The sequence below is a fragment of the Schistocerca gregaria genome, chromosome 4 (assembly GCF_023897955.1).
Source record: "Schistocerca gregaria isolate iqSchGreg1 chromosome 4, iqSchGreg1.2, whole genome shotgun sequence".
Classification (NCBI taxonomy): Eukaryota; Metazoa; Arthropoda; class Insecta; order Orthoptera; family Acrididae; genus Schistocerca; species Schistocerca gregaria.
This window is the reverse complement of record NC_064923.1, coordinates 436,073,527-436,090,667: the sequence shown is the minus strand read 5'-3', so window position 1 is coordinate 436,090,667 and position 17,141 is coordinate 436,073,527. Positions and strand designations below refer to the sequence as shown.

Sequence of the window (17,141 nt, the reverse complement as noted above, 5' to 3'; positions counted from 1 at the left end):
GGCCATTAAAATTACTACACCAAGAAGAAATGCAAATGGTTCAAATGGCTCTGAGCACTATGGGACTTAACGTTTATGGTCATCAGTCCCCTAGAACTTGGAACTACTTAAACCTAACTAAAATAAGGACATCACACGACACCCAGCCATCACGAGGCAGAGAAAATCTCTGACCCCGCCGGGAATCGAACCCGGGAACCCGGGCGTCGGAAGCGAGAACGCTACCGCACGACCATGAGGCCCATGAGATGCGGGCAAATGCAAATGATAAACGGGTATTCACTGGACAAATATATTATACTAGAACTGACTTGTGATTACATTTTGACGCAATTTCGGTGCATAGATCCTCAGAAATCTGTACCCAGAACAACAACCTCTGGCCGTAATAACGGCCTTGATACGTCTGGGCATTGAGTCAAACAGAACTTGGGTGGCGTGTACAGGTACGGCTGCCCATGCAGCTTCAACACCATACCACAGTTCATCAAGAGTAGTGACTGACGTATTGTGAAGAGCCAGTTGCTCTGCCACCATTGACCAGACGTTTTCAATTGGTGAGAGGTCTGGAGAATGTGCTGGCCAAGGCATCAGTCGAACATTTTCTGTATCCAGACAGGCCCTAAAGGGCCTGCAACATGCTGAAATGTAGGGTTTCGCAGGGATCCAATGAAGGGTAAAGCCACGGGTCGTAACACATCTGATATGTAACGTCCACTGTTCAAAGTGCCGTTAATGCGAACAAGAGGTGACCGATGGCACCCCATACCATCATGCCGGGTGATACGCCAGTATGGCGATGACGAATACGCACTTCCAATGTGCGTTCAACGCGATGTCCCCAAACACGGATGCAACCATCATGATGCTGTAAACAGAAACTGGATTCATCCGAAAAAATGACGTTTTGCACCATCACAGGCGCTCCTGTCTGTGATGCAGTGTCAAGGGTAACCGCAGCCACGGTCTCCGAGCTGATAGTCCATGCTGCTGCAAACGTCGTCGAACTGTTCGTGCAGATGGTTTCTGTCTTGCAAAACCCCCATCTGTTGACACAGACGTGGCTGCACGATCCGTTACAGCCAAGGGGATGAAATGCCTGTCATCTCGACTGCTATTAATACGAGGCCGTTGTGAACCAGCACGGCGTTCCATATTACCCTCCTGAACCCACCGATTCCATATTCTGCTAATACTCATTGGATCTCGACCAACGGGAGCAGCAATGTTGGGATACGATAAACCCCAATCGCGATAGGCTACAATCCGGCCTTTATCAAAGTCGGAAACGTGATGGTACGCATTTCCCCTCCTTACACCAGGCATCACAACAACGTTTCACCAGGCAACGCCGGTCAACTGTTGTTTGTGTATGAGAAATCGGTTGGGAACTTTCCTCATGTCAGCACGTTGCAGGTGTCGCCACCGGCGCCAACCTTGTGTGAATGCTCTGAAAAGCTAATCGTTTGCACATGACAGCATGTTTTTCCTGTTGGTTAAATTTCGCGTATGTAGCACGTCATCTTCCTGATGTAGCAATTTTAATTGCGCGCAGTGTAAATTTCACCAAAATTCTGACCAACGTCACTGCAGACGTTTCACATAATGAGAAGGTAGCACACCGGCATCTTCCCCAATTTTACCCCTTCGCTTGATGCCTCTGCGTTGAAGGTCAGAGTCGCGACGCTGAAATCACGCGGTTTTCTTATTTGTGGCCGAGGGAAACATTTCGGACACACCGCCGCTCAAATCGACACGAATTGGCCTTGGGAGGTAGCATAAAGGACGTCATTGCAACCACTCCTTTCCTCAGAGCGTTTATTTCCGCACATTTCGCCCTCGAAAACGACAGTTAGCAGTCTGAAGGGCAACAGGAGGACATTATTAACAACAAGTTTGTTTGTGTGGCCATCCTCCGCAGCAAGCATATAAATACTTGTTTTGTAAATAAAACTGCCTTTTCCTGCTGCTAGTTACTTTATTTGTCCCATACGCGTTTCTCCTTCTCCTGTTCTAAGGCATCATCACTGGGATCTACAACGATACAGTTTTGTTAGTTTTAGATTATTAAACAGTTTGCTTCGCAATTTTTTGTAAAAAAAGTAATTACTTTCGATTTGCTGACCTGCGTTTCCTCACATCTGGTCTGCAGGTCGCACTACCACTTTTATCACTGCCGTATAACCACATCTTTGTGTTCTCGCCTTCCACACACTGTTCTCCATGTTTCTCAGTCTTTTTGTGGTAGGCTATTGTTATTTTGTCACTCAATACAACTATTTCGTCGTACACTGTTTTTCACAACGTAAATATTGCGACTCCATTACGTGTTTCATCTTCTTTAGTACGTTTACCTATTTGTTGGCAACCTAACGAAGTATATTCTATTTATGATGTTTATACCGTGTGTGTGTGTGTGTGTGTGCGTGAGTGAGAGACAGAGGGGGATAGAGCCGACCAGTTTTTTTTTTTTTTTCCGACCACTCGCTAACAGCTAGTACACCCCTCCCCCCCCAGCACCCCCCACCCAAAAAAAATCGTTGGCAACCTAACGAAGTATATGTTCGAGACTAACTTCTATTTATGATGTTTATACAGTGTGTGTGTGTGTGTGTGTATGTGTGTGTGTGTGTGTGTGTGTGTATGAGTGACACAGAGAGAGAGGAGATAGAGCCAACGAGTTTTATTTCCGACCACTCGCTAACATCTAGTACGCCCGTACGCTCTCCCCTCCCCCCCCCCACCCTCCCCTAAAAAAATCGCCTGCTCTATCTCCCCCTCTCTCTCACTCGTACACACACACGGTATAAACATCATAAATAGAAGTTAGTCTCGAACATATAATTCGTTAGGTTGCCAACAATTAGGTATACATACCAAAGAAGATGAAACACATAATGGAGTCGTAATATTTACGTTGTGAAAAACAGAGTACGACGAAATAGTTGTATCCAGTGAGAAAAGAACAATAGTCCACCACAAAAAAGAGTGAGAAACATGATGAACAGTTTGAGGAAGGCCAGAACACAAAGATGCGATTATATGGCAGTCATAAAAGTGGTACTGTGACCTCCAGAACAGATGTGAGGAAACGCAGATCAGCAAATCGTAAGTAATTACTTTTTTTTACCAAAAAATCGCGAAGTGAGCTGTTTAATAATCTAAAACTAACAAAGCTGTATCGTCATGGATCCCACTGATGATGCCTTAGGACAGGAGAAGGCGAAACGCGTATGGGATAAATAAAGTAACTAGCAGCAGGAAAAGGCAGTTCTATTTACAAAACAAGTATTTATTGTTAACAACATTTGACACTGCTGACATCCCCGGACGTTTCAACCCTTCTCTAAGGACTGCATCTCCATTGAACATGATCACACCCCTTTGGAGTGTATGTATAACTGCTTTTTTTGCTCTCATGCACAGAGTGGAACCGTTAGGGAGCGTTCAAAAGCATTACACGAAGTTTGAATGTGATACGAATAAGAAAAGGATATTATGCGTTTTCAGCCCTCCTGTTTCGCACTCTCCTCTGCCGTGATCATGGGAGGGTGCATGAATAAAATGAGTGTGTCCCCCTAAGGCCCCCCTCCACCCCCCCCCCCCCCCTTCCAGTTCGACAATATTCTCGATGACACCCGCGGACCTTTATTGAGGCAACCTGTGAAGCAGTCCTAGGTGCCTGTTAGCAGGCTTCTGGAATCGGAGGGATGTCGTGCAGTTGTCAGCATGTAGCTACCTCGGAGTACGTCACAGATTATCTCAGTACAGGTAACTTTTTAAAATTCTCAGTAAATGTGGGCAGGTGCCGCTGAGGTTGTTGTCAAACTGATGGATCTTGAGGGATCCTATGACGTTTTACTCAGACTTGTATGGGCTGCAGGAGGGCTGAAAATGCATAAGCACCCTCTGCTGCTTCGGATCAAGTTCAAAGTTCGTGGAATGGTTCTGAACGGTCCATAGTGGTTCCGACCAGCGCACGAGAAAAAAAATAAACTGTGGTCACGACGCAGTACACAGTGGTGCTTCACCACAGGGTGGAAACGTCTGGGAAGGTCAGCAGTATCAAAGTTGACAAAAACGTCGACCTGTTGCCATCACATTGCTAACTGTCGTTTCCGAGCGCCGGGTGTGTGGGAATCAACGCTCCAAGGAAAGGGGTGGTTTCACTGACGCCCTTTATGCCACCCCACAGGGCCTTTTCCGGCAGATTCTGAGCAGCGGTGTGTTTGAAATGTTTCCTCGGCCACCGATAACGGAAGCGCTTAATTTCAACGGTGGACGTCGCCTTTCTAATCTTCAATACAGAAGCGTCAACAGAAGGGGTGGAATGCGCGTAAGAGGGGTGTGACGTCATCCCATCGTGTGCCAGTTCCCCGTAACATTGGGAGGAATTGTGGTGAAATTTAGTGCCAATATATCATTAACTCAACTTGCATGACACAGAAACTTCTGAGGTCGGAGCTGACGTCGCAGGATGCAACGCTTTTGCGCCGGTAAGGAAGAATGTTGCAGGTAGCTCTCAAACTCCAAGTTTCTGCGTCAGAATGAGAATTAATTACGGGGTTTCAAAAACTTGATCCTTTCTTTACCACAGTGTATTTTATATCTTCATGGGTCCGGTTCTTTCATTCGAAACCTAACGTCAACCGAAATAGACGTGCCTGCTTAATGCAATGTGCAGAACATAAATTGATTGCTAAGTTAAAGAAGAATGTGACTGTTGCAGGTCTGCAGTTGCCACACGTAAACTTAAATCACTGCTACTCACCGGATGTCCTCCAGCAGGTCACACTCATACTGGTTCTTGGCTTGCAGCTTTGTCACCTGCTCCGAGTGGAACTTCGTGAGGAACTTGGCATAGGTCCCCTGTAACAAGGAGACACGTAGATGAGCTACTGGTCAGTAAGTGAACGTGGTATGTTAGTAAAAGCATCAGATGCTCATCCATCATATGAAGGGGTTTTTTAAATAGTGGTACAACTCCTTTTTTGTTCATTCTGAGATACAGAGTCCTAAAGTTAAATGAGCGCTGAAAAATCTGCAGTTGAGATATCAGAAATACTCAAGTATAAGTGGGGATTTTCCCGTACGACAATTTCCCGAGTGCATCTTATATATCAAGAATCCGGTAAAGCATCAAATCTCCGATATCGCTGCGGCTGGAAAAAGATTCTGCAATAATGGGATCAACGACGACTGAAGAGAATCGTTCAACGTGACAGAAGTGCAAGTCTTCCGCAGATTGCTGCAGATTTCAATGATGGGCCATCAACAAGTGTCAGCGTGCGAACCATTCAACGAAACACCATAGAGATGGGCTTTCGGAGCAGAAGGCGTACCCTGTATCACTGCACGACACTAGGCTTTACGCCTGGCCTGGGCCCATCGACACCGACTTTGGACTGCTGATGACTGGAAACATGTTGCCTGGTCGGAAGAGTCTCGTTTCAGACTGTATCGAACGGATGGACGTCTACGGGTATGGAGACAACATCATGAATCAATACATGGACACTGCATGTCGGCAGAGGCCTGTTCAAGCTGGTGAAGGCTCTATAATGGTGTAAGGTGTGTGCTGTTGGTGCGATACGAGGCCTCTAATACGTCTAGATATGACTCTGGCAGGTGACACATACGGAAGCATCCTTTCTGATAACATGCATCCATTCATGTCCATTGTGCATTTCGACGGACTTATGCAATTCCATGAGGACAATGCTACACCCCAAACGTCCAGAATTGCTATATAGTGGCTCCAGGAACACTCTTCTGAGTTTAAACATTTCAGCTGGCCAGCAGACTCCCCAAACATGAACCTTATTAAGCATATCTGTAATGCTTTGCAACGTGCTGTTCGGAAGAGATCTCCAACCCTCAAACTCTTACGGATTTATGGAGTGCGGCAGGTGTACCAGTTCCTTTGGCCCTTCAGTGTACAACGCCAACCAAATAAGTACATGGATACAGGCTGGAGTAGGTGCTACGTCATACTGGTAAATGGGCTCAAGCTGGGAAATTGTTTGTAAATTTGACACGATATTGTAGTCAGATATCCTCTCAACACTTGGAGTTTCACTTTGTTTCATCTTCTCATTCAGGGCTCTTCACGTTTTTTGTGCTGCAATATATTTTAGTGATGTAAATCAACAACGCCTCCAATGCGAGCTATATTTCTTCAACGTTCCTCAAACAGAATGATATGCAGGTATTATTTTCAAGTGCTACAACTTTACCAGTCTCATTATTTCGTAGCTCAATTTATCCCTCCTATCGTACATTACTTCATAAATAACATGCTAGTCGAAAAGACAGGTAGCAGATTCATATGGTAGGCCGGACCGGGACTCAAAGCTGCCGTCCGCGGCTACTGCTTTGACCGACCATGGTATACAGGCGTGACTCACCACACACAGCAAGCAAGAGTTGGCATTCCCGTCTAGTAGCCGGCCGGAGTGGCCGAGCGGTTCTAGGCGCTACAGTCTGGAGCCGCGCAACCGCTACGGTCGCAAGTTCGAATCCTGGCTCGGGCATGGATGTGTGTGATGTCCTTAGGTTAGTTAGGTTTAAGTAGTTCTAAGTTCTAGGGGACTGATGACCTCAGAAGTTAAGTCCCATGGTGCTTAGAGCCATTTAAATTCCTGTCCAGCACGCATGTTCGACGTAGACGGTCCTTTACTACTAAGTATAAAATAACTTTCTATGGTGCCTGCCAATCTAATTGAAATGTCGGTGTTGCAGTTAGTGTGACAGAATAAATCTTGGCGCAACTTTAGTAGTCAAGCATAATTGTCATGGTGTGTATTTTTTGCCGTACGTTGACCAAATAGTATAACCTCTAACACCACAATAAGTAATATATTTGGTGCTACTGCTGCAGTTGTACTCAGATATGGTTATTCGATGTTGTTTTTGAATCATCATGAATATTTCTGATCGATGAAATGTATGGATAGGCGTAACGAACTACGAGGGAGGAGCTGAAAGTAACGAGAATTGTTCAGTTACCATTCTTGCATTTCACGAAACTGCCACAAAATGCACAATCTTTGAAATACTTTTCATCCCTAATGCAACAGTTTTAACGTTTTACTTATTGACGGAACGGTTTTTGAATGTTCCGAATATAAAGCCAGTAAGGCTTAAGAGAACAGTTTCCCTTTAGGTTACGTATGTGTACTGGAGCATTTTCGTCCTGTAAGAACCAAGGATTATATCTTTCGGTCTCTTTAGACCCAGTATCTGGCACACACGTCTTAGCATTCGAAGACAATAATACTGGATAAGGGCTGGACTTCCGGAAACACGGTTATGGTGCAGTATCTCTTCACGGCACATAAGACTTAGATAGGTTTTCCACACGTCCTATTGCTGATTGCTGCTTAGTTTTTGGTTCAACTCGTAGCACAACGACTACTCGCCCGTTACGAGTTTTGACGAAAACCTGGTATTATCTCGTTCTATACCATATTCATAACTACACCACTTGAAACAGCACTTAATGAGTTTTTCGACCAATATTTAGTAGACTCTCCAAGCAAGAGAATACGTCATTACTGCCCTTCCCCGTCCGCAGTAAAGGAAGTCGGTCACTTTCCGGTTTTCCTCTCTTCACCAACCCACCTCTACCTAAACATTTTCATCGAAAACGGTCAACAGTTGCTGCATTACATTGCGCAGAGCGGAAAACAAATTACCATTTTCAGTGCACGAGACACAAAGACTAATGTAGTGCTACCGTCTAGCCACAATGAATTGAAAATGTTACCAAGTCGCGTGTCGTATATTCGTCGCAAGCTTGGACAGCGCGAGTCCGAACACACAAAATGTGCTTTCCGCTTCACTGCGCCCTACGCCGGTTTCCTTTTTCAGCGCAGCACCTCCAGTTACTTCCTCTCCATTCTCGTGAGGCTTTTGTGGGCGTCCCACTACTGCCTTAACTGAATTGTGGTGTTAAGAGCGGTCATTTGTACATCCGGGAACACGGAGAGTGCACAGCTTTGTGTAGCTCCAAATTCTAATTAAACGCCTTCCTAAAGCTTTTCACGTGGTTCCCCGTACCTACGTAAATTATCTCCCGGAAGACAAAACGCCCTTTGTAAATGCGATCCACTGTCTCCGGTCTTCCGAGAAAACACCAAAAACTAATTACCAAGCGCTTATAAGAATAATTTTAATATCTCAGTACTGACTTTGAAAATGGTTTTTTTTTGTATGCTGAAGACAAAATGCCGAATTTAACACTGAATTTAAACTCCTGAAGCGTGTATTTCAGAATGCTAATGGTTGCGTTAGCAGAATGTATATGGTGGTGTCCCTTTCAAAGCTCCATGCATTTCAAAGACCCAGGGAAACAAAATTACAGCAGATACGATAATGAAATTGCACCACTGCTAAAGCATCTAAAATAATTCATTTAATAATCATCAGTAGACTTCTACACGTGAATCACTTGCAGCAAGAAGATCATCGACTCTGTTTTCAGTTTCTTTCAATGTTCTCTGTAGTACGTACTGTGTCCCTGTTGCAATTGCATTCGTGACACGACGTCTTAATATAGGAATATTGTCCACTTTTGTCGCATACACGCTGTCCTTACCGTATCCTCACAAGAAGAATTCCAGCTGGGAGGAATGGTGTGGCCAGGCAGTGGCTCTTCCATGTCCGATCCAGCGACTGGAAAATTTCTTATCCAGGAACTTGTGAACAGCCGTTGACAAATGGGGCGAAGGTTCATCTTGTTGGAAGATGCTGATGGGTTTGCAAGTTGTATCTAACGATATGCAGACTGCTGCAACATACGCAGATACACTGACCCATTCACTCTATTTTCTGCAAAGAAGGACGATGGTACAGTCCTGTCGTCCATTAGCCCGTAGCAGACATTCACTTTAGAGCTACCATGAACATCTTCATCGATAGCTTGCGATGTTGCGAGCCCCAAATTGGAACATTATACCTATTAAAAGTTCCTGGCACATGAAAGGTTGCCATATCTGAGAATAAACATGTTTTCAGGAAGCTAACATTCATGTTATTCTGCAGAACATCCGTAGCAAATTGTTCTCCACATTCTTCGTCGTTCGGAATCAGATGGTGCAGAATTTGCACATTGCAAGCGTACATACGAAGATGCTGGTTTACTACACGGTGCAGTGCTGCTGAGGGTGTATAAGTCACCCAGATGCCTGCCGAACTGACTTAGGTAAGCTTCTGAGAGACGCTTGTCTCATGTCTCCCAATGTCTCTACCAAAATACTACGACATCCTCCGCGCGCGATAATGTTTCAGAACATTTCCAGTTGAAAGAAACTTACTGTTTTCACTTCATGTGAATCCCTTCCATACAGCCTACGATAATACCCTTGAGGAGTAATCGACGAGTTTGGTTCTGCAAGCCGCATCACTACTTGCGTGCGCTGCTGTGATTTTGCTATTTCCACGTCATGCGGGCGGTCATGCTGCACTTTGATGATAATAGTTTCCACGTCTGATGCGGGATTGTAAATTCTTTTGGATGCTCTAGCATTTGGGCATACATATCTACTGAAGTTTCTTTCCTAAGCTTTTGAAATGTAAAAGGTTTGAAGGAGGCACTCTGTGCTTCGATCCGAGATACTGTGTGGCAGTAATTTATTCCTGCAGTCATCACTAACAATGACGGTGTGAATGTCTAAGCAGTACTAGGCACAACCTAAAGAACATAAACAAGACATGAGAAGCAAGCAATATCTGTTCCCTTAGCTGTCGAAGAACCTTCTAAGACTTAGAGATACGTAATCTAAGTAAGTTTACGTAACCCAATCTGTGACGCGGTTACACGACCATTGCACGCGGCAGTATTTATGATCTGTACGCTGCCAGGATGAACTGTTATGTGGGTCCTTTCAACAGGAATTTTATGATTACCAACAAGCAAAAACAGCATCTCAGTCTTAGGGTCATATTCATCTTGGAGCAATATTCGGTTTAGAAGCCTGTGGAGAGCATTTAAGGTTTATTATTTACTAGTATAAAATTTTACTACACAAAATTGCTGCACCACGAAGATGTCGTGCTACAGACGCTAAATTTAACCAAAAGCAAAAACATGCTGTGATATGCAAATGATTAGCTTTTCAGAGCGTTCATTCAAGGTTGGCGCCGGTGGCGACACCTACAACGTGCTGACAAGAACGTTTCCAACCGATTTCTCATACACAAACAGCAGTTGACCGGCGTTGCCTGGTGAAACGTTGCTGTGATGCCTCGTCTAAGTACGAAAAAAGCGTACCGTCACGTTTCCGACTTTGATAAAGGTCGGATTGTAGCCTGTCGTGACTCCGGTTTATCGTATAGCGACATTGCTGTTCGCGTTGGTAGAGATCCAATGACTGTTAGCAGAATATGGAATCGGTGGGTTCAGGAGGGTAATACGGAACGCCATGCTGGATCCCAACGGCCTCGTATCACTAGAAGTCGAGATGACAGGCATCTTAACCGCATGGCTGTCACGGATCGTGCATCACTTTTCGATCTCTAGTCAACACATGGGGTCGTTCGCAAGACAACAACCATCTGCTCGAACAGTTCGATGACGTATGCAGCAGCATTGACTATCAGCTCCGAGATCATGGCTGCGGTTACCCTTGACGCTGCATGACAGACAGGTGTGCCTGCGACGGTGTACTCGACGACGAACCTGGGTGCACGAATGCAAAACGTCAATTTTTCGGTTTAATCTAGGTTCTGTTTACAGCATCATGATGGTCGCATCCGTATTGGCCGACATCTCGGTGAACACACATTGGAAGCGTGTATTCGTCATCGCCATACTGGCGTATCTCCCGGCGTGATGGTACGGGGTGCCATTGGTTACACGTCTCGGTCACCTCTTGTTCGCAATGACAGCACTTTGAACATTAGACGTACATTTCAGATGTGTTACGACCCGTGGCTCTACCCTTCACTCGATCCTTGCGAAACCCACATTTCAGCAGGATAATGCACGACCGCATGTTGCAGGTACTGTACGGGCCTTTCTGGATACAGAAAATGTTCGACTGCTGCCCTGGCCAGCACATACTCCAGATCTCTCACCAATCGAAAACATCTGATCAATGGTGGCGGAGCAACTGGCTCGTCACAATACGCCAGTCATTTCTCTTGATGAACTGTGGTATCGTGTTGAAGCTGCACACTACCTGTACACTACATCCAAGCTCTGTTTGACTCAATGCCCAGACGTATCAAGACCGTTATTACGGCCAGAGGTGGTTGTTCAGGGTACTGATTTCTGAGGATCTATGCATCCAAATCACGTGAAAATGTAATCGCATGTGAGTTCTAGTATAATATATTTGTCCAATGAATACCCGTTTATCATCTGCATTTCTTCTTGGTGTAGCAATTTTAATGGCCAATAGTGGATATAAGTTACGATTTTCGAACCGATGAACTTAAACAAAGAATTTAAATCATTAGTAATTACAATGAGTTATTCATGTCGCTATGATGAACTATATTTTTGTGAAGAAAGAACAAGAAGTTCAGGTACCATGTGCAATGCAAAAATTAGCATTTTGATTTTAAATATGTAATGGGCGATCAAAAAGTTTCCATTCAAAAGCCGTACAATCCAGAACCGGTATTCGGGTTTGTTCTATTTGGACGCATTTGGTAATAACATCGCCATAACTACGTTTTTGCATTTAATGCATGGTGTCACATGATGAATGCCACACTAATCCCTTGGCTGCATGTCGTACTTATCCAACCGCATCGGAGCTGCCCTGCAGCGCATACACGCTGCAGCAACGCCCTCAAACGGAAACTTTTTGATCGATCCTTACAGTACATTCGTGCCAACGTCCTTGCCGCAGTGGGAACACCGGTTCCGGCCAGATCAAGGAAGTTAAGCGCTGTTGACCATCTAGTCTGCCGAGCGTTGTTGGCAAGCGGGGTGCACTCAGCCCTTGTGAGGCAAACTGAGGAGCCACTTGACTGACATGTAGCAGCTCCGGTCTCGTCAACTGACATACGGCCGGGAGAGCAGTGTGCTGACTTCGTGCCCCTCCACATCCGAATCCAGTGACGTCTTTGGACTGTGGATTACGTGGCGGCCGGTCGGTACCGTGGGGCCTTCATTGCCTGTTCGGGCGGAGTTCAGTTTTTTTTCCTAACATATTGTAACTGTAAACAAACCCGTTTGTTAGGCAAATGTAAAATTTAAAAAAAAAAATATCAAACCTAGCTATGTTGTTGTTGTTGTGGTCTTCAGTCCGGGGGCTCGTTTGATGCAGCTCTCCATGCTACTCTATCCTGTGCAAGCTTCTTCATCTCCCAGTACTTTCTGCAACCTACATCCTTCTGAATCTGCTTAGTGTATTCATTTCTTGGTCTCCCTCTACGATTTTTACCCTTCACGCTGCCCTCCAATACTAAATTGGTGATCCCTTGATGCCACAGAACATGTCCTACCAACCGATCCCTTCTTCTAGTCAAGTTGGGCCACAAACTTCACTTCTCCCCAATCCTATTCTATACCTCCTCATTAGTTATGTGATCTACCCATCTAATCTTCAGTATTCTTCTGTAGCACCACATTTCGAAAACTTCTATTCTCTTCTCGTCCAAGCTATTTATCGTCCATGTTTCACTTCCCTACATGGCTACACTCCATACAAATGCTTTCAGAAACGACTTCCTGATACTTAAATCTATACTCGATGTTAACAAATTTCTCTTCTTCAGAAACGCGTTCCTTGCCATTGCCAATCTACATTTTATATCCTCTCTACTTCGACCATCATCAGTTATTTTGCTCCCCAAATAGCAAAACTCCTTTACTACTTTAAGTGTCTCATTTCCTAATCTAATACCCTCAACATCACCTGACCTAATTCGACTACATTCCACTATCCTAATTTTGATTTTGTTGATGTTCATCTTATATCCCCCTTTCAAGACACTGTTCATTCCGTTCAACTGTTCTTCCGAGTCCTTTGCTGTCTCTGACAGAATTACAATGTCATCGGCGAATCTCAAGGTTTTTATTTCTTCTCCATGGATTTTAATACCTACTCCCAACTTCCCTTTTGTTTCCTTCACTGATTGCTCAATGTACAGATTGAATAACATCGGGGAGAGGCTACAACCCTGTCTCACTCTTTTCTCAACCACTGCTTCTCTTATGTGTCCCTCGACTCTTATAACTGCCATCTGGTTTCTGCACAAATTGTAAATAGCCTTTCGCTCCCTGTATTTTACCCCTGCCACCTTCAGAATTTGAAAGAGAGTATTCCAGTCAACATTGTCAAAAGCTTTCTCTAAGTCTACAAATACTAGAAACGTAGGTTTTCTTAATTTGATTTCTCATACTGATTATTGTAGCGTACTAGAATTATCACGTAACACGTAGCCTATTAAATACACTACTGAGAAGGTTTTGTCTATTTCAGCACTTTAAATCTGAATAAAATATTTGTTCTTAGGTTCATAATCATATCATACCTTAGAAGAGTTTTCTAATTTGGAAAAACCTTACTTGAACTGAAATTTTTTTGTAATTTCAGAAAAAGGGTGAAGCACACATAAAGTGTTTGGTGTCATTTCAAAGTGGAGTACGAAAATGTATTAAACTCCTATTACAGAGGTAGCTAGAAGTTTAAGTCTGAAAGGTGATCCAATGTATTGCCCTCCACCCTCCCCCCCCCCCCTTTCCCCCACATCCCTGGCTGAAATCATGTCATTCGGTTCGGGGCAATCACTGAGCTCACTGCAACGTAGTAGAACGTTTCCCGTGAAACTACTCTCGAAAGAGAGCGTTTACTGACTAGCAAGTAAATTGCTTAGTCGGAGGAGGACCAAAAAAATTCAGGCGACACTGGGGTTGATGCTGGAAGCGTCCTCCTGGGTTTAATTACTTCGCCGTTGCGACTCAATTTGCTGAGCGTGCACCCCAATCCCCAGAAGAGTGCTTAGGCGGACACCGAAGATCCCAAGGGCTTAACGCCTGCCTCAAGACGTCATATCGTTAACCCTGAGAGTGCTGCCTCAGGCAACCCGTTATCAAATTTAGCAGCCGAAGATTTCTGCAGCAGCAGAAAGCGTGGTACAAATCAGTAGTGCTGTTTTACAAACCAAGAGTTAAAGACCGAGCAGGCAACCTCATAGCGAACGAACTACACTACTGGCCATTAAAACTGCTGCACCACGAAGATGACGTGCTACAGACGCCAAATTTAACTTACAGGAAGAAGAACGTGTGACATGCAAATGATTAGCTTTCCAGAGAATTCACACAAGGTTGGCGCCGGTGGCGACACCTACAACGTGCTGACTTGAGGAAAGTTTCCGACCGATTTCTTATACACAAACCGCAGTTGATCGGCGTTGCCTGGTGAAACGTTGTTGTGATGTTTCGTGTAAGGAGGAGAAATGCGTACCATCACGTTTCCGACTTTGATGAAGGTCGGCTTGTAGCCTTTCGCGATTGCGGATTATCGTATCGCGACATTGCTTCTCGCGTTGCTCGAGATCCAATGACTGTTAGCAAAATATGGATTCGGTTGGCTCAGGAGACCTCGTATCACTATCAGTCGAGATGACAGGCATCTTATCCGTATGGCTGTAACGTATCGTGCAGCCACTTCTCGATTCCTGAGTCAACAGATGGGGATGCTTGCAAGACAACAACCATCTGCAGGAACACTTCGACGACGTTTGCAGCAGCATGGACTATCAGCTCGGAGACCATGGCTGCGGCTAACCTTGACGCTGCATCACAGACAGGACCGCCTGCGATGGTGTACTCAACTACGAACCTGGGAGCACGAATGGCAAAAAGTCATTTTTTTTTTCGGAAGGATCCAGGTTCTGTTTACAGCATCATGATGGTCGCATTCGTGTCTGGCGACATCGCGGCGAACGCACATTGGAAGCGTGTATTCGTCATCGCCTTACAGGCGTATCACCCGGCGTGGTGGTATGGGGTGCCGTTGGTTACACGTCTCGGTCACCTCTTGTTCGCATTAACGACACTTTGAACAGTGGACGTCACATTTCAGATGTGTTACGACCCGTGGCTCTACCCTCCATTCGTTTCCTGCGAAACCCTACATTTCAGCAGGATAATGCACGACCGCATGTTGCAGGTCCTGTACGGACCTTTCTGGACACAGAAAATGTTCGACTGCTGCCCTGGCCAGCACATTCTCCAGATCTCTCACCGATTGAAAACGTCTGGTCAATGGTGGCCGAGCAACTGGGTCGTCACAATACACCAGTCACTACTCTTGATGAACTGTGGTATCGTGTTGAAGCTGCATGGGCAGCTGTACCTGTAAACGCTATCCAAGCTCTGTTTGACTCAATGCCCAGGCGTATCAAGGCCGTTATTACGGCCAGAGGTGGTTGTTCTGGGTACTGATTTCTCAGGATCTAAGCACCCAAATTGCCTGAAAATGTAATCACATGTCAGTTTTAGTATAATATATTTGTCCAATGAATACCTGTTTATCATCTGCATTTCTTCTTGGTGTAGCACTTTTAATGGCCAATAGTGTATATCTAATTGCTGTAGATCGGGAAACACACCGTTCTAGAAATACGGCCTTCAGACCGTCAGACGGCGGCGAGTGCACATAAATCCTTGCGTCTCTCCTTCCTTGACACAGTAGTACTAGCTACGATGAACGCATGTGGCCTATATTTACTCGTTAAGTGCCAGAGTGTCGCGGTTTAATCAATGTAAACGTTATACACTGGAATCCACGGCTGGTTATAGAAGATAATATTGAATCTCTAACCTGTGCTAAGTTTAACTAGCAAATCAGGAGTAGCGTAATGTCCTTATGTTTTTGAGCTAATAAACTGTACTGACAGGAGAGGCATACCAGATCACTCAGAGCAATCAAACAAATCGGTCAAGATTCCAAATTTGCCATTAATAGGAAATAGAATGTTACGGTAACAACAAATTTAGGTTTTCGGCAGAAATGCAGTTTGTTTCCGATTCTTTTCAGCACCGACGTCGTTGATACGTTGAGTCAGTGACTAAAAGAAATCGAGCTTTACACCCATAACTTAAACCAAAAAAATGAAATAATGACAGCACTTTTCGACGATGACCAACTTCTCGTAGCTGACAACCAGTGCACCCTTCCAAAAGCCGTTTCTAAATCCAATGTATCTCCCGAGAGCTATAACTTAGCAGTCTCGATCTTAGAACCAGAAGTTGTGGATTTTGAAGATCAAGGCACAGTCCCAAATAAAATCCAATAAAATAGAGAGAATGAATGAATTCAACATCTTAGGAAGTACAATCTGCTTTACAAGATAAAGAGACATATTAAAAATACTGAACATTAAATTAAATTAATGGGACCATATAAAGAGGTGATGAAAGGAACCCTACGAAATTTCTAGAAAACAGTGGCAATGCCGTTTTTACGTTATGGCAGTGAGACTTCAACAGTAATGACTGGTAATTATCAAAGAATGCCAGCTGTGGAAGCTAGGTTTTTTTAAAGTAGCAGCCAGCTATAGATATACTGCAATCAGACAAAAACTAGGATCTAAAAATTGTAAATGAACAGATCAAGGAAGATGGAAGTAAATGACGAGATCATATCACAGAAAAGAAAGAAAATAGAGTACCTAAAGTAATAATGAATTATCGACCAATAGGAAAAATATCAATAGGCAGACAAAGAAAGCAATAGAGAGATGAAACAGACCAGCCACAAGTAATAGAGGAAGTGAACAGAGGCATGGAGAAAAAAAAAGCTGCAATAGGGAAAACATAGAGCAGTGAGTTAGCCGTCAAGTTTCCGTCACTTCTGACAGTTAGAGTAGCTCAGGGCCAGTTTCAAAATGGCGTCTGTAGCTGGTGTACATAACAAGCAACGTGCCGTCATTGAATTCCTCGCTGCAGAGAAATAAACTGTGGGGAATATTCACAAGCGTTTGTGCAAAGTCTATGGAGCATCTGCTGTCGACAGAAGAACAGTTCGTTGCTGGGCATGGAGGGTGAGGTGACCAGAAGGCGGTTCGGCGGAGCTCCATGATTTGCAGCGGTCGGAGAGACCATCCATGGCTGTCACACCTGACATGTTGCAGAGAGCTGATATTCGCGAGGACAGGCGCGGTACGACTTGGCA

At 44.6% G+C, this 17,141-nt stretch overlaps 1 protein-coding gene across 1 annotated transcript in view; it reads right to left on the bottom strand.

Annotated features, from left to right (window-relative positions):
* Positions 1-17,141, bottom strand: part of LOC126365773 (protein nervous wreck) — a 692,956-nt gene that overhangs the window by 461,380 nt on the left and 214,435 nt on the right. The window contains exon 2 of the mRNA XM_050008297.1: positions 4,772-4,869. Coding sequence (XP_049864254.1) covers positions 4,772-4,869 — 98 coding nt within the window. The remainder of the gene's footprint in view (positions 1-4,771; positions 4,870-17,141) is intronic.